Here is an 18024-nt window from a genome sequence, read left to right as displayed (position 1 = left end):
CAACAGAAATTTATCCAATCAGCGTCGTCGAATCTGATGCCCAGAGGGGCAAAATCGATTTCGCCCCAAGCCAAGTGAGCATGCGTGAGTGCGGTGGATAACTGTGACACTGTCACAGTCACAGTGACAAGAGGAAGGCTTGGCTAGCTGGATCTAGTCATGCAAATGCTTTATATTGCTTCCCGTGTTTGCTCTATAAAACGGCTGGGACAGACACGGCATGGACTGTTTCAGGAGTAAGAGATATGAAACATTTGTCCGAGAAAATAAAGAAACACGAGAGTAGGAGGGCACATATGGAGAACACCGTTAAGCTAACGATGCTAGGCAAGGCTAACATCGCGACGCAGCTAGATGAAGAGATGAAGAGTGACACACAGTTACACACTGAACTGTTCTGAAGTGGCCTCCAATGATCCCTGATCTGAATTTTACTGAACATCTGTGGAAGCAGCTGAAACATGCAGTTTTTTTTTAGATAGGAAAAGGCCATTTATTAATCACATAGAGGCTATTAAATAAATGATTTAAAAAAAAAAAAAACATTTAAAATACTATTTAACAACTTATTGAGTCACTAAAATCCTGTAGAGTCTACGGCCACATTAGTCTGACTATAATCATCCTCTGGTAAATTCACAACCATGTGCTGATGTCTCTTACCAAAGGGACTTCAGGAGATGATTATATGATGAAACTGTTACCTGCTGGTTGGGTTCTCTCTGTTCTCATGTTTCTTACATGTTGGTCTCCTGATGCTGCCTTACAGCTAGTCTATGAGCAACAGAAACCACAGTTTGCCCTGTACCTATTGCCAGGGTTCCAGTCTTCCCACTCACGCCTGTGCTTTTGAAAACGTTTTTGCTTCTTTGGACGTGGTGGAGTTTCGGGTGTAGACATTTTTAAACACACAGGAGCAGCAGCGTCTGTAACCAGGAAACCCGCGGCAGAACCGGCAAACAGACCTGCTGGACCTTGCATTGGGTCCTCGCTACATAGGCCTAAGGAAGATGAAACTGGCTGCCTTTAATATTTCCTGTATTTTATTTTGTTTATTATGCAGTTTTGATGCGTGTGTGACAGACGTATATGGGACATTTATGAAAATATGGAACAATTAGCGTCCCGTATTGAATCAATACGGGAAAAGTGCCCGCAGCTACGGGAGTGCGGCATAGGGTTGCCACCCGTTCCTTTAAATACGGAATCGTCCTTTATTTGACAATTAATTGTAGTGTCCCATATTGATCCAATGCCGCACTCCCGGAGCTGCGGGCACTTTTCCCATTCTTTAGGATGCCTCTACCGGAGGTGCTGAAAGAGGTTAGTTGTGCTGCTTCTCATCGTTTTCACAGTACTTTTGCAAACCTTGCTCATGACTGTAGTTTGCTCTGTGTCAGTCTGGTCAAAGCCGAACCACTTCCATATAATCGATGGAACATGAGGCCCTTTTCTCACGACCAACTCTTCGTCTGCTGTTCTGTCCGCCATGACGGGGGGTGTGAGTGTTTTGGTGGAAGGAGATGAGAGGCGGAAGCAAACGCCTGTGCACAAGTCGTGAAAGGCAGAAGAAGAATCTGTATTGTTATATATTTAAGCTCGCCTCGATTTTACGATTTGGCAAATTTTCAGATCGTCGGGTTTTAAAAATGCAAATTAATCGAATTAATTTGATTTATCGCCCAGCCCTACATTTAGCTTTATCATAAATTACTTTACAGTATTTTTCTGTTCTAGTATTAATTTCTTAATATATTTAACACTTAACATAATACTTGAGTCGTCAATTCAACACTAATGCACTGTTTCATGTGCTCAGCTGTGTATATAATTTATTGCCAAAATTGTGGTTATGCAATATGTTGTGCATGTTTTGTGCAAAAATGCCTCAAGTTATTAATATTGGCATTAAATAATTATTATTTCACAGAGCACTGATATCCTGCCGTTTCTGTTGTATTGGGATGGTTACTGAACTGACTTGATATGGCACAGCCCCACCTAGAATATTTTTCACCATTTTCACCACTGCTTGTAACCGTCTGTGATTGCGAAGTAGCTGCAGGTGTACCTGGCCACTCCCACGAGGCGTAACCTGAGAAAAAGAAATATAAAGAGGGGAGAGAACAGGAACAAAAACACAACCAACTCCACCTGCACACTAGCAAACCACGGAACATAACAGTGCAAATACATGTATGGGGGAAGATAAAAGAACCACAGAGACATTGTGATGATAGGAATTACAGTAGTCCATTCTAGAAATAATGCATGGGCTAGTCTTTCTGCATCACTGAGACAAGATGTTAATGTGAGTATTAGTTGATTAGTCTGGTAACTGATCATTGTTTTCACCAATTTCTTCGTAGGTTTGACTGAACATGAGATCCTCTCCCAGGCCTTGATCTTCATCTTTGGTGGCTATGATACCACCTCTACCACGCTCAGTTACATCTTCTACAATCTGGCCACAAACCCTGATGCCATGCAGAAGCTGCATGAAGAAATCGATGCCAGCCTCCAGAAAGATGTACAGTAACTCTGCAGAAGATGTGATTGTCATTAGTGATCTAATAGCTGGCACCATCTTTATCATTTTATTTTTGTCTCTAGGCTCCCATTTCCTATGAGGATCTGGACGGTCTTCAGTACCTGGACCAGGTCATTATTGAGTCAATGCGTTTGCTTCCCACTACGCCTCGGCTTGAGAGGGCATGCAAACAAACTGTGCAGATCAAAGGCGTCACCATCCCTGAAGGAACTCTGATTGGGATTCCTCTGCACCTGCTGCACATGGACCCTCGCTACTGGAAGTCACCTGAGCTTTTTAGGCCAGAGAGGTGAATGTTATAAGTTTTCATTCTTTATATTAATTAATTTCCCCTCCAGCAGTTCAGAGTGTTCGGCCTTCTTGAAGTCTCTGGATGCCAACCTGGAAGGGATGCCGCCAAGGAACGCCATAGTTCTCCTGAGGGACTTCAACACTCACGTGGGCAATGATGGAGAAACCTGAAGTGGGGTGATCAGGAAGAACAGTCTGCCCGATCTGAACCCGAGTGCTGCTTTGTTATTTGACTTCTGTGCTAGTCATAGATTGGCCAAATCAAACACCATGTTTGAGTATACGGTTGCTCAAAAATGTACCTGGTACCAGAGCCCTTTAGGCCAAACATTGACGATCGACTTCGTCATATCGTCAGAACTGTGGTCATATGTCTTGGACATCCTGCATTTTGGGGGAAGTTGGGGACACTGGTCTGAATAGGCCATGTTCAAAGCCTCCATTGCAGAAGCAGCTGTTAGGAACTGTGACCAGAAGGTCGCTGGTGCTGGAGGGAAGCAGTCAGGCTGAAAAGGGAGTCTTTTCAGGCCTGGCTGGCTCAGGGGTCTTCTGAAGCAGCAGACAGGTACCAGTTTGCCAAAAGTGCTGCAGCTGCAGCAGTTGTGGAAGCTAAAATTTGAGTGTGCTAGGAGTGTGGAGAGGCTATGGAGAAAGACTTGCGGTTGGCCTGGAGAAAGCTCTGGTAAACCGTTCGACGCCTCAGGAAGGGGAGGCAGGGCTTCGCTCAGGCAGTATACAGTATAGGGGGGAGCTGCTGACCCATGCTGGGGTGGAAAGAGCATTTCAAGAAAGTCCTGAATCTGGTAAACTTGTCCTCTGTGGAGGAGACAGAGCCTAAAGACTCGGGATAATCTTTGTCTATATCCGTGGCAGAAGTGGCCAAGGTAATTTCAAAGCTCCTCGGAGCAAGGTGCCAGGTGTGGACGAGATCCGTCCTGACATGCTGAAGTCTCTGGACATTGTTGTACTGTCTTGGTTGACTTGTCTCTTCAATGTTGCATGGGCATCAGGTACAGTACCTGTGGAATGGCAGTCTGGGGTGGTAGTTCCCATCTTCAACAAGGGGGAAAACCCATTGGACGGATTATATATCTCGTCTGGTCTGGGAATGCCTTGGGATCCCCCAGGAAGAGCTGGAAAGTATTGCCAGGGGGAGGGACGTCTGGAATGACCTGCTGCCTCAGCAACCAGACCCTGGAGAAGCAGAAGAAGATGGATGGATGGATGGATAGATGGATGGATGTTAATGAATCCAAGGGAGAGAACCTTCTGATCCTCCACAAGAAAGTGCTATTACATAAACTTGGTACATTGTTCTTCAAGAAAAACAGTCTTCCTGTCTTACTATAAAAATCTAATTAGCTTGGAAACATGAACAGTTGCTGCAGTAACTTTATGAACGTGAATGCTAACCACAGCACATTTAGAAGTGACTCAATGACACCTACATAGTAATAACCATCCAAAATGTGCTAATGTTCGCCACCAAAAGCTACTGCTAACATCAGACATACTGCAGCTGTACTGAATTGAGTAATTTTGCAGTCGATTATAAATGAAGTATGATGATGCCACCACCATGCCACGCTGTAGAAATGGCATTAGTAGGTGATCAGCAGTGCCTCATTAACAAATAGAGTAGCTTATGTCTAGCGGCTCTACCACAAAGGCCTGGTTTATTGCCTACTACTGAGATGGTTGTCCTTTCAGCAGAACTTCTGGAACTGTTGTGGTGATTTCATGATTTTAACAGTTAATCTGGTCTGTATGTGCAGGTTTGATAAAGACAGCGGGGACGAGGTGAACCCATACGCCTACATGCCGTTTGGTCTCGGCCCTCGTAACTGTGTTGGGATGCGCTACGCTATCCTCGTCATGAAGATGATCATTGTCCGTGTCCTGCAGAATTACACTTTGGAAACGTGCAAAGAAACCATGGTAAGACTAACACTGCAGTACATTCAGACCGTGAAGCTGCTCTGCTGTCGTTCCTCATTCCTCATTCATTCTTTCCTTCAGATTCCTCTGGAGTTTAACTTGAGATTTCAGCCGGTGAAGCCCATAAAGCTGAAGATGGTCCCCAGAAAACAATAATCCAAGAAGGAACATTTCCACATATATCATGTATCTGAAATACCAGAACAAATTATTTTCAAATTGCTGTCTAAATCAAAGCCATTGAGAAATGTTTTTGTTTCAGTGTGTTTTCATGAATCATAAAAAAGATTTCCGAAATCAAAACTGGGTTTTAAAGATTTTTTAAAACTTGTCCAGATTTGACCTTTCAAAGTGTTGTGGTTTTGGATCTGACTGTATTATACAAATAAATAAAAATCATGTTTTAACAAATTTAATATCCAGTTCATAACTACAATTTCAAACATATGTTCACAACAGAAAATAAGATTAAAAAAATATTATAATTAACAATCAATGTTTTGTGATTTTTGAAAGTTTTTGTTTTGGTGCTTTTCAGCTTTACTGATAGGACAGCAATGAGAAATAGACAAGAAAGTGGGGAGAATAATGGAGGCAGCAAAAGGCCATGGGCAGAATACCCCTATGGCCTCTTTATGGGTCACCTGCTCCACCCATGGAGCTACCTGGGCTCCCAATAATTAATGTTTGATGAGGTATTTGCCACGTTTACATGAGACCTTTAAATCCTCTTTAATTCAGAATTAAAATGAATTCCCCTTTAAAATCTCCTTGTAAACACTCAATTCCGAATTAAAAAGTTAATTCCGAATAAACTTAATTCCGAATAAACTACCTTTATTCCGATGGTAATTTCAAATGAACTAATTCCTGTGTATGTTCTGTTCATGTATACAGTTAGTTCCTCTTTAGTTAATTCTGGTCATTCTCCACATGCTTGGCTCCTCACGTAGCGATGACGTGTGACTTTACTGGCACGACATTGTTGAGTTGCTGTCTCAAAACGACAATTAAAAAGCAAAGCGACAAGCATGCTTATCAGTTGTTCCTCCATGTTGTTGGGGAAAAGAAATGCCGTGGCAAATGGAGTTTGTTTTCTTCCGGTAAATGGGGATGTGTCATGTCCACTCCCTGTCCAATCAGAATCCTTTCCAATGCCCAAGCCTTAAAGCGAATTTAGGAAGGGGGATAAACCAGGCATGAACTAACCGTGACGTCACCCGTTGGTTTCAAAGCCGAGAAAATGAAGCCCCGATATTGCTACTTCCTGGTCGCCATTCTGGATTTTTTGGAGCCAGTGATGTAAAAAGCGTCATCAAGCAGGCTGGACCGGAGAGCAACTCGGGGCAGGACCAGTCTATGGGCGGGCCAGACTGAGAGCTGAAGACTCTCTTATCCCGCCCACATTTTACCGCAGAGGCTTCTGTTGCTGCTTTCGGAATTCAGCCTACGCTGACAAGCCTCGCCCAAAGGATCTGTCAATCATTCCAGACAAGATATACTCCAATTCATCACCGGAAAAAATAAAATTTGATAGACTGATTTTCTACAGCTCAGGATTTTTTTCCCCGTTAGTTTTCATGGTCAAAATGAGAGATCAGGTGGCCGATCTTAAAATAAATCAATACTGAATTTCAAATAAATCGTTAAAGTTGGCGGAGCCAGGGGGCGTGGCTATACTTGATAGACAGTCTATGGAGCAAAAGCTTTTTGGAGCCAACCCTCGCGGACGGCGTGATATTGCAAGTTTTTGACACTTCCGGGTGGCCTTCATTTTTGGAGCCAGATGCTACGTCCATCTTTATATACAGTCTATGGGATAAACGTGCGGTCCGTGTAAACCTTAATTCGGAATTAATATCTCCACGTAAATGTGATCACAAAACTTTAACTATGAATAAGTTAATTCCGAGTTAAAAAAAAAACTTCATGTAAACGTGGCCACTGTGACAGTACTGTCATTCTAACAGCTATACTTCGGCTGAATCCCAAACTGCCCCCTACACACTATCCCTACACACTACCCCTCCGTTTGCGCGTTCCCGTGGAGGGTCCTCCATATTAAGGGCCGTCCCAAACCGCGTAGTGCGGAGGGGGAGAGGACTGTTCAGCCCTTAAATAGCGAGTCTGCATCGATGCTCACTCTGGACAACTTTTTCAGGAAGTGCAACGTCAAAATGGAGGAGGAAACAAACATATTGATGTGAGTTCCACATGCGTCCTTTATTTCTCCCACGCTTTTTTCACACTGACAGAACATCACAAAAAGAGTGGTGAAAAAAGATAAATCAAAAGAAACAAATCTTCTTCTCTGCTGACGTTTGATTTAATGGTGCACCCCCTGACACCTTAAAATTTGATCACAACTGACAGAATTAATTTATTCATTCATTCATTTGTTGGATTTGAAATGCCAGATAATAGGATTGGAAAACATGTGAATGAAAAAAAGTGGGATGCTTTCGTCTTCTGGAAGCAGCAGCGATCCTTGTTAGTTGCAACCTGTGCCACAGCGCTACAGCTATGCACAGTAGGAGTCTTTGTGTTACCAAGGCGATGACGTCTTCCGTTTTCCGGTGAGGCAACAGGGCGTCCCATTCCTGACGATCGTATTTATACCCTCCTCCTTCAATAATAGGTGCCCTCCACAGCTGCGAGTGTGACTTCTTTTGGAGTGACACTCGGTAGTGGAGGGGGAGTGTGTAGGGAGAGGTTTGGGATTCAGCCTTCTTCTCTGAGCGCTTCTCTTCTCAGTTGTTCACGTTGCATTCAGGGTCGCTCGGACATCTCGCACTCTCTCTCTCTCTCTCTCTCACACACACACACACACACACACACACACACACACACACACACACACACACACACACACACACACACACACACACACACACACACACACACACACACGCTGCTCTTCTCACACAAAACGGAGCCGCTCACTCTCATTACATTATTGTATGCTAGGCGATTTAAAAAACTTGTTGTGCAAACCCTGACCGTACCAAAAAACGGAAGAAGAAGAAAATAACGGAAAAATGACCAGCTGCTTCCTATTCTGTGAATCACACGAGCAGCCTGCTGACTCCTCCTACTGCACTTCCTTGTTTCTCGTGTGTATGTTGTCCACTCTGTTCAAGGAAAATCAGAATGTTTCTTGAGCTGTTTTCAGCGACAACATGGACTTTACTGGCTCTTCTTTTCACCCTGGTGTTACTGTGAGTATCTGTTGCTGTGAACTGTCAGAGCACTGCTTGGTCGTTCTCTTCTGACTGTCTCATAGTAATTTTATATTAAACGGGTGTAATATTGATCTGTAGCTTTCACCTTTTTGCAATACAGGTATGGAATTTGGCCATACAGGTTTTTCTCAAAGCTGGGGATACAAGGACCAAGACCTCTGCCTTTTATTGGAACAGCACATCACATGATAAAGGTATATATAAACAAACAAAAAACATCCAGAATAACCTGCCTGACTTATTAATTTACTTTGACACGACCTGTTCTTCAACCTTTCAACACTAAGCTATATTTCTTGTAGGGAATATTTGCTTTTGACAAGGAGTGCCAGTCTAAATATGGAGATGTCTGGGGGTGAGTTTTATTTCATCTTCAGTTATGGAAATGAACATACCAGTAGATGACACATAGACAAAATCCATCTATAGCAGGAACAAGAAACATGTTTGTTCTGTAGATTATGAAATCACTGATGCATCAATCTGGAAGCCTGATTTCATCTTTCATTGTTTTGGAGCAAATTTAGGTTTTCGCTTTGTAGATACAATGCTATCATAAGTAGAACTGCTGAATTTTTTTAATTTCAATCTATAATATAATTTTTGGAAGGGGACTGTAGGATGTGAAGATTCCTGACTCATATTTTAAAACATGATTTGGAATTGCAAGCGGTCATGAGAAGATTGAAGGGTTGTATTACAGTTACAAGCCTAACCGGTTAAGTTTTTGTACATTTAGGGCCAAAAAGGTTGGGAACTGTCTCTAATGAGGCATTTTTTTCAGTGTAAGTTGTTATTCTGGAGACAAGCAATGACCATATCTGTAAAATACATGAGGCAAATGATCGTAATTTTCCTCTAAATTGCAGTAAAATTGAAATTTTCAGTTACAGAAAATGGGCACACTCAGGTAAAGTTAAAGATCGTCTTATTGAAATGTTGTTTTCCACTGGATGATACAATGAACTCTGTTATTTCAAGACTAAACTCTCTTTGCTTTAATTACATGGCAATGCGTTTTTACTATGACAAGGATGCTGACAGGTTGCGTTTTATGTAACTGTATTATCTACATGTGTCAATAAATGACTCAGGCGACCCAGCGTAAATCTGTGTGTAATAGTTCAAATCACTGTAATGACTAGCAGTGTTCACTGTGAAATACTAATAGCACTACAAAATTATAGAAATATTTCTTTCCATATTGAGACTGAACTGCATTTTGTTTTGTATTATTTTCTGACATGAATGCTTCAGTGTCTCCATCATTAGCTAAGACTGTGTTTGTGTTTGTTCAGGGTGTTTGAAGGACGAATGCCAGTTTTACTGGTGGCCGATCCTGAAATAATTAAAAGTGTGTTGGTGAAGGAGTGCTACTCTGTGTTCACCAACCGCAGGGTAAGAGACTCTTCTTATCAGGAATCAGTGTTCATGAAAACTCAGCAGATCATGTAGACATTAGCAGTCTGGTTACTGTAAAGTTATATCATTTATCAGATTACATATCCTTGGGAAGTCCTGTGCAGTACTTCACTGTGATGGTGCAGCTTCTGAACATGACAACAGACTTTTTACTGTAGTTACATAATAATAACATACAGTCATGAACAAACTTGTCATGCACATGAAAAGAGTTTCCAATGACTCTGCATCTTTGTCATACAAAACAATGATACATTTTGGTTCTTTCATAGATTCATTGTGGATCTTCTGGAAATATGACAAAAACTGCTGGGTCAAATATGTACACTGTAGCTCATAAAGTTGGAATAACATACAATTTTAACTCTTGTCATGAAGATAGACAAAGTGTATGTCTTCTCAAAACTCTATTGCTCAATCTCTTCCAAATTAAACTACAATTAATATTTGCAAACTGTGTATTCAGGCTTGAACAAAATTGATTGAAAATGATACAGCCAATTCTGAAAACATGGACTTCCTGCATAAAGACTTTAAGCAGTAAGAGGACAACAGTGTCTTACCTTTCATTTCAGCAAACAATTGTTAAGCAGGAATCGGTTTAATCTGGGTAAGAGATACTCGCTATGTAATCCTTGCACCTGGTCAAAAGTGATTACTGATGTGTTAAAATTGGAATGAAATGAGGAATGTGCCTGAAAGCAAAATGATTCCACCTTTATGGGCAACAGTGTACATACAGCAAGGTTAGTATTTGGTTAAATGTCCTTTGGCCATTTTTACCTGACCTACTCCTTTCTGTTGACGTCCTCAACCTTCTGGTTGTATCTTTGATGCTTCTCTTGACAGAATCAGTGCAGTCCAATTAAATTTCTTGACTTTTTGACAAGTACGTGTTCCTTCATTACAGTCCACAGGTTGTTCAAGAGGTTTATTGTCATGTCAACAGAGACTAGGCAGTTACAGTGTACAGGTCTAAATGTTTAGGTTTTCTGAACAATATGGAGGTAATCTTCTTTCATTAATCCATTTACTTTGTGTAAAGCATCACTTTCACTGGCACCAAAACAGCCACAGGTTTAATGTTCTTGGCTTTACTTCCTCACCTTCCTCTCGACCAAAGAATTTTCTTTGTACATGTGATCCGTTGCAAACTTCAGTCAAGCCTTAAAAGGGAACTTCGGTTTTTTTCAACCTGGGGTCTGTTTTCATGTCATTTCATACATGTGAGTGATGGAGAAATGAATTTTCGACATAGCTCCAGTGTTTAGCCAGGCAGGCAGCTTAGCAGCTCAGCTAGCAGCTCAGCTAGCAGCTCAGCTAGCGAAAAGCATGGGGCAGCTGGCCCCCCCGCTTCAAAGTCCTCCCTAACATGTTTTTTCCCCACACTGACCGGCTCAGATAGTCTTAATGAGTGTCCCACAACATACTAGAGATGAGAAGTGAACGAAAACCTCCACATTTCTTGGTGATAGCTATTTGTTGTGGTCTGTATCCAAATCTCGGTACGCTAGAAAGCAAATCTCATTCCGAAATCGCGCGATAGCTCGCGCTATCACCGGTGTTTTGGCGCAAGCTATCGTGCGATTTAGGAACAAGATTTGTTTTCTAGCGTCCCGAGATTTGGATACAGACCACAACAAATAGCGATCGCCAGGTAATGTGGAGGTTTTCGTTCACTTCTCATCTCTAGTATGTTGTGGGACACTCGTTGAGACTATCCGAGCCGGTCAGTGTGGGGAAAAAAGCACGTTAGGGCGGACTTTGCAAGTTGCCCCATACTTTTCGCTAGCTGAGCTGCTAAGCTGCCTGCCTGGCTAAATACTGGAGCTATGTCGAAAATTCATTTCTCCATCACTCACATGTATGAAATGACATGAAAACAGACTCCAGGTTGAAAAAACCGAAGTTCCCCTTTAAGGATGAAACAAAAATTTAGCTGTTGGGCCACAATGACCCGAAAAATGTTTAGAAGGAGAAGGTGAAGCCCTTCACCTCAAGAACATCAGACCTGCCATCAGGAGGAAGAAAACTGTTTGACGTCTCTGCAAGAATCTAAACCTTAAATGTCATGTCTGTGGTTCACAGGATGTTGTAGTTAGTGGACCTTTGGAAGATTCCATTCTATCAGTTAAAGACGAAAAGTGGAAACGAATTCGTAGCACAATATCTCCATGCTTCACCAGTGGAAGACTCAAGCAGGTTGGTATCATGTCTTTGCTCACGTACTACTTCTGTCCTGTGCTTCTCATGATCTTTGATCTACAGTGAAAAAGAAGGAATCAAATTGTTTCCTTTTTTCACATAACTGTAAATCACCACGCATAGACTTGGCTAAAGGTGTTAGTACTCTCTCTTTTTAAAAAAAAATAACCTAATATCTGCTATGTTGCATTTCACATTTTATACCACACACTTTTTACTTTTGTGTGAGTATACAACTAAGATAAAAGCAATGAACAGAAATTGGAACTCAGGCCAGGCGAAGGAATAGTCCTTACTAAGGAACTAAACTAAGGTTATACTCACTAACAAGAATCGCAGCTGCAGGAGAGCGGCTCAGACAGGGGGATAACCAGGACGGTGAAGGCAGAGAGTCCACAGAAAGGAGGGAGGCCAGGCAGGGACCCTGACAATTCTATTGCAAGACAAAGATGTGAAGGTCTGGCACTTGAAAATATATTTTAGGAAGTATTGTCATTGTTCTCATTGAGGTTTAAGGGTACCAACACTTTAAGCCACAGCTGTATGTGTCCACATGTGTTCTGTGTCTTTACACATCATTTCTGAGTGTAGACATGACCAATGGAAATAAATGTTCAGCATATTACTGACATTACACAACTCTCTTTCCATCTCTCTCCACATTTTTTAAAGGTTTATCCTGTGATTATTCGCTATGCAGACCGACTTGTTGAAAAACTTGGACGCGCAAATTTAGACGAGTCCGTCGATGTCAAACAGTATGTTGTCATTTAAATCAGATTATGTTCAGCTTTACTGTCATTGCACAGAGTACAACCTTATTGTTGCATTGTGTGTCCTATCATAAATATGTGTGCTTGCACTTAATCCAAACCCACCTCTCTTTTCTGCCTCTCATAGACTTCTGGCACCTTACAGCTTAGACGTGGTGACCAGTGCATCTTTCAGTGTGGAGACAGACTCCATAAACAACCCAGAAGACCCCATCAGTGTTCATATCCAGAAAGTTCTAAACTTCAACCTTTGGCCCTTTTTCATAAGGTGTATGTTCTCATTTATTCCAATCCTGCTTAAGATCATTAGATCAAATGATGTCAGAAGCATGCCAGTCATAGTTTACAACTTTCCTTTCAGTGATACTTCCGTTTGGTGGTCGGCTGCTGGAACTTCTCAAAATCGAGGTGATGAGCAGACTCAGTGTGGATTTTTTCTACAACCTCATCAAGAGATTCAAAGACCAGCATAATGCAGGAGAATCTGTGAGTGCATTTGTTCTTCTTTGGCAGGAAATAAATCTGTCTTCAAGAAATATCTGTTAATTCTGAAGTTTGGGACAGCAGTTGTTTAGCACAACATTTTGGAACCAACCAGGGCCAGCTGGTATAAATGGGCTAACAGGGCTAAGCCCTCCCAGGCCAACACAAAAAAGATGAGAAAATTATTTTTTAAATAACTTACAACAGATTGTTTTAAGTTCAGGTGAAAACAAAGGTAGCAACAGCACCAATCAGTCAAAAGAAAAACATAGAATATCTCTAAATGGGCTTATTTTTTACAGCCCCAGCAGATACAGTCCGCTTTCATTCATTTCGTTCTTGTAAGTGATTGACAGGTGTCATGTCCCGCCCCCGTGATTTACTGATCATTTGGGCTAACTTCAGTCAGCCCACAGGCCTTTGACGCAGCGAGAAAAGGTTAAGCTATGGCGGGTGTTAGCATGAATGAAGTGGATTATTTGCTTTCATGTCCATTTTCCTCAATGTCTTTGGAGGAAAAGCTAGAAGTTAAGAGACTGAGATCACATCGGCCGTCGATGTAAGCTTCTTTTCAAATAAGGAAGGCTCATGTTGACCTGTTAAAGGACTGTGACACCTTGTTTTTGCTGAGGTCATCTGTTGTACTGAAGGCGTGTTTTGCACTACATGTCGCCAAACAGTTGTAATAAGACAGTTGCAGAGGGCTTTCTGTGGGCAGTCGTTGCAGTTGGAACACGTTTTGTAGTGGTGTGTGTGTGTGTGAGTGAGTGAGAGAGTGAATGAGTGAGAGAGAGTGTTGATGTAGAGCACTAAAAAAGTATAGTGTACCTGTAATTGATGTAACTGCATGTATCATAGGTGATGTTGCTTTTGCAGCTGTGTTAACCATTTAATCGGTATTATGCATTTGTTAGCCCACCCAACAAATTTCACCACCAGCCGCCACTGGAACCAACTGAGTCATTTCTGCTCCATGACACCATATGATACAGTCATTTTATTAATACTCCACCACTGATTTCATTTGATACCAAGTGAACTTAGAATCAGACAAGGCCACACATTTTTCTAGTTGTGATATATTAGCAGAAGCTGCACTGTAGACACCAGTTGAACCCCAACACCTTTTAAGAGTTAACCATTTGCACCTAGCTTTGTATTAAACAGAAATCTTATCAGAAAAAAGAAAGTGTATTCTATTCATTTACCCCTTACATACTGCAAGCTGGAGAAGGTGCCTGTGATAAAAAAAAACATTTTCATGTTTTCTCCTTCTGTGTTTTCTCAAATAATATTAGAGGCATTTTAAGTGAAGAGCCAGTAAGCAAATTTGTCCAAGCTGAATGTTCTCTGTGCTGATCCAGACTCGAAGAGGCTTTCTGCAGGTGTTGATTCAGAACGAGATACCAGAATTGGACATAAAGAACGAACACGAGCAGCCCAGTAAAGGTATGTTTTTATTAAAACAAGATGGATTTGCACACCACATTTCCCTGTGTCACACTGATTCAAGAGGACAAAAACAGTGGACAAACTGTTACCTCCAGTAACCACAGATCAGAGCTGTGCACCTCCAGAATCAGAAATAGCTACAGAGAAGACACAGCACAAACTAAAGGAGAGAGAAGATCAAACCTAAGAACATGCATGAGTGCAAATACATGCATGAAGGAAGAGAAAAGAACCACAAAGACATTAGAATAATAGGAATTGCAGTAGTCCATTCTATGAATAATGCATGGGCTAGTTTTTCCACATCACTTAGACAAGATGTTAATGTGAGTATTAGTTGATTAGTCTGGTAACTGATCATTGTTTTCACCAATTTCTTCGTAGGTTTGACTGAACACGAGATCCTCTCCCAGGCCTTGATCTTCATCTTTGGTGGCTATGAGACCACCACTGTCACTCTCGGTTACATCTTCTACAATCTGGCCACAAACCCTGATGCCATGCAAAAGCTGCATGAAGAAATCGATGCCAGTCTCCAGAAAGATGTACAGTAACTCTGAACAAGATTTGATTGTCATTAGTGCTCTAATAGCTGACACCATCCTTATCTTTTTATTTTTGTCTCTAGGCTCCCATTTCGTACGAGGATCTGGACGGTCTTCAGTACCTGGACCACGCCATTAAGGAGTCCACGCGTTATCTTCCCACTACGCCTCGGCTTGAGAGGGCATGCAAAAAGACTGTGCAGATCAAAGGCATCACCATCCCTGAAGGAACTCTGATTGGGATTCCTCTGCACCTGCTGCACAAGGACCCTCGTTACTGGAAGTCACCTGAGCTTTTTAGGCCAGAGAGGTGAATGTTATGAGTTTTCATTCTTTATATTAATGAATTTCATTAATGAATTTCCCCCCAGCAGTTCGGAGTATTCAGCCTTTTTGGAGTCTCTGGGTGCCGCCGAGGAAGGCCATAGTTCTCCTGAGGGATTTCAACACTCAAGTGGACAATGATGGAGAAATCTGAAGTGGAGTGATGAGGAAGAACAGCCTGCCTGGTCTGAACCCGAGCTGTGCTTTATTTGACTTCTGTGCTAGTCATAGATTGGCCAAATCAAACACAATGTTTGAGCAAAAGGTTGCTCAAAAATGTACCTGGTACCGGAGCACTTTAGGCCAAACATTGACGATTCACTTCGTCATATCGTCAGACCTGCGGTCATATGTCTCGGACACTCAGGTGAATAGAGGTGCAGAGCTGTCAACTGATCATCACCTCGTAATGAGTTGGATCCGATAGTGGTGACTGCCGGACAGACCTGGTAAACCCAAACCTCTAGTGAGGGTGAATTGGGAACGTCTGGCGGAGGACCCTGTCTATGGGATTTTTAACTCTCACCTCTGAAAGAGTTTCTCCTGCATCCCGTGGGAGGTTGGGGACACTGGTCTGAATAGGCCATGTTCAAAGCCTCCATTGCAGAAGCAGCTGTTAGGAACTGTGACCAGAAGGTCGCTGGTGCTGGAGGGAAGCAGTCAGGCTGAAAAGGGAGTCTTTTCAGGCCTGGCTGGCTCAGGGGTCTTCTGAAGCAGCAGACAGGTACCAGTTTGCCAAAAGTGCTGCAGCTGCAGCAGTTGTGGAAGCTAAAATTTGAGTGTGCTAGGAGTGTGGAGAGGCTATGGAGAAAGACTTGCGGTTGGCCTGGAGAAAGTTCTGGCAAACCGTTCGACGCCTCAGGAAGGGGAGGCAGGGCTTTGCTCAGGCTGTATACAGTATAAGGGGGAACTGCTGACCAATGCTGGGGTGGAAAGAGCACTTCAAGAAAGTCCTGAATCTGGTAAACATGTCCTCTGTGGAGGAGACAGAGCCTGAAGACTCGGGATAATCTTTGTTTATATCCGTGTCAGAAGTGGCCAAGGTAATTACAAAGCTCCTTGGTGGCAAGGTGCCAGGTGTGGACGAGATCCGCCCTGACATGCTGAAGGCTCTGGACATTGTCGTACTGTCTTGGTTGACTTGTCTCTTCAATGTTGCGTGGGCATCGGGTACAGTGCCTGTGGAATGGCAGTCTGGGGTGGTGGTTCCCATCTTCAACAAGAGTGGAAACCCGTTGGACAGATTATATATCTCGTCTGGTCTGGGAATGCCTTGGGAAGAGCTGAAAAGTATTGCCAGGGGGAAGGACGTCTATAATGACCTGCTGCCTCAGCAACCAGACCCTGGAGAAGCAGAAGAAGATGGATAGATGGATGGATGCTAATGAATCCAAGAGAGAGAACCTTCTGGTCCTCCACAAGAAAGTGCTATTACATAAACCTGGTACATTGTTCTTCAAGAAAAACAGTCTTTCTGTTTTACTTTAAAAATCTAATTATCTTGCAAATGTGAACAGTTACAGTAACTTTATGAATGTGAATGCTAACCACAGTACATTTAGAAGTGACTCAATGACACATACATAGTAATAACCATCCAAAATGCGCTAATGTTAGCCACCAAAAGCTACTGCTAACATCAGACATACTGCAGCTGTACTGAATTGAGTAATTTTGCAGTCGATTATAAATGAAGCATGATGATGCCACCACCATGCCATGCTGTAGAAATGGCATTAGTAGGTGATCAGCAGTGCCTCATTTACAAATAGAGTAGCTTATGTCTAGCGGCTCTACCACAAAGTCTTGGTTTATTGCCGACTGCTGAGATGGTTGTCCTTTCAGCAGAACTTCTGGAACTGTTGTGGTGATTTCATGATTTAAACAGTTATTCTGGTCTGTATGTGCAGGTTTGATAAAGACAGCGGGGATGAGGTGAACCCATACACCTACATGCCATTTGGTCTCGGCCCTCGTAACTGTGTTGGGATGCGCTACGCTATCCTCGTCATGAAGATGATCATTGTCCGTGTCCTGCAGAATTACACTTTGGAAACGTGCAAAGAAACCATGGTAAGACTAACATTGCAGTACATTCAGACCGTGAAGCTGCTCTGCTGTCGTTCCTCATTCTGAATCCATTCTTTCCTTCAGATTCCTCTGGAGTTTAACTTGAGATTTCAGCCGGTGAAGCCCATAAAGCTGAAGATGGTTCCCAGAAAACAATAATCCAAGAAGGAACATTTCCACATATATCATGTATCTGAAATACCAGAACACATTATTTTCAGGTTGCTGTCTAAATCAAAGCCATTGAGAAATGTTTTGTTTCAGTGTGTTTTCATGAATCATAAAAAAGATTTCAGAAATCAAAACTGGGTTTTAAAGTTTCTTTCGCTAGTCTGGGATGAACTTTGTCAGAATTGACCTTTCAAAGTGTTGTGGTTTTGGATCTGGTTCTATGTGGTCTTGAGGTTATAACAAAAAAATAAAAATGAAAAAGAAGCTATAAATATCAGACTGTTTAATAAATAAACATTATGTTTTAAGAGGTTTAATATCCAGTCCCTCACTACAATTTCAAACACATTTACAACAGAAAATTAATATTTAAAAATATTTTTGTAATTAATAATCAATGTTTTGTTGTTTTTTTTAAACTTATTTCGTTGGTCTTTTTCAGCTTTGTTGATAAGACAACAGTGACAAATAGACAATAAAGTGAGGAGACTAAAGGAGGCAGCAAAGGGCCATGGGCTGAATTCCCCTATGGCCTTTTTATGGATCACCAGCTCCAC

At 42.1% G+C, this 18024-nt stretch overlaps 2 protein-coding genes and 2 long non-coding RNA genes across 6 annotated transcripts in view; 2 read left to right on the top strand and 2 right to left on the bottom strand.

Annotated features, from left to right (window-relative positions):
• Positions 1-2844, bottom strand: part of LOC127537579 (uncharacterized) — a 49586-nt gene extending 46742 nt beyond the window's left edge. Inside the window, exon 1 of the long non-coding RNA XR_007947295.1 lies at positions 2785-2844. This is a non-coding gene — a long non-coding RNA (uncharacterized LOC127537579). The remainder of the gene's footprint in view (positions 1-2784) is intronic.
• Positions 1-5191, top strand: part of LOC110964917 (cytochrome P450 3A27-like) — a 45582-nt gene extending 40391 nt beyond the window's left edge. For all 3 annotated transcript variants that reach the window (XM_051960184.1, XM_051960185.1, XM_051960186.1), the window contains exons 10-13: positions 2370-2530; positions 2614-2840; positions 4618-4780; positions 4862-5191. In XM_051960184.1, coding sequence (XP_051816144.1) covers positions 2370-2530; positions 2614-2840; positions 4618-4780; positions 4862-4936 — 626 coding nt within the window. In that variant the 3' untranslated portion in view covers positions 4937-5191. The remainder of the gene's footprint in view (positions 1-2369; positions 2531-2613; positions 2841-4617; positions 4781-4861) is intronic.
• Positions 5004-17763, bottom strand: LOC127537578 (uncharacterized). Its single transcript, XR_007947294.1, has 2 exons — positions 17655-17763; positions 5004-5123 (listed from the first exon to the last, which is right to left on the bottom strand). It is a non-coding gene; the product is annotated as an uncharacterized LOC127537578 (long non-coding RNA).
• LOC110946322 (cytochrome P450 3A27-like) lies at positions 7655-17601 on the top strand. Its single transcript, XM_051960191.1, has 13 exons — positions 7655-7998; positions 8123-8216; positions 8325-8377; positions 9321-9420; positions 11533-11646; positions 12322-12407; positions 12550-12692; positions 12784-12908; positions 14270-14354; positions 14742-14902; positions 14986-15212; positions 17137-17299; positions 17381-17601. Exons 1-13 carry the CDS (start codon positions 7931-7933, stop codon positions 17453-17455), a joined length of 1494 nt encoding a protein of 497 aa, XP_051816151.1. The 5' UTR covers positions 7655-7930; the 3' UTR covers positions 17456-17601.
• Positions 17764-18024: the final 261 nt, after the last annotated feature.

This window comes from Acanthochromis polyacanthus, chromosome 15 (assembly GCF_021347895.1).
Source record: "Acanthochromis polyacanthus isolate Apoly-LR-REF ecotype Palm Island chromosome 15, KAUST_Apoly_ChrSc, whole genome shotgun sequence".
Classification (NCBI taxonomy): Eukaryota; Metazoa; Chordata; class Actinopteri; family Pomacentridae; genus Acanthochromis; species Acanthochromis polyacanthus.
The sequence above is the reverse complement of the archived record's forward strand: the minus strand, read 5'-3'. Positions and strand labels throughout refer to the sequence as shown.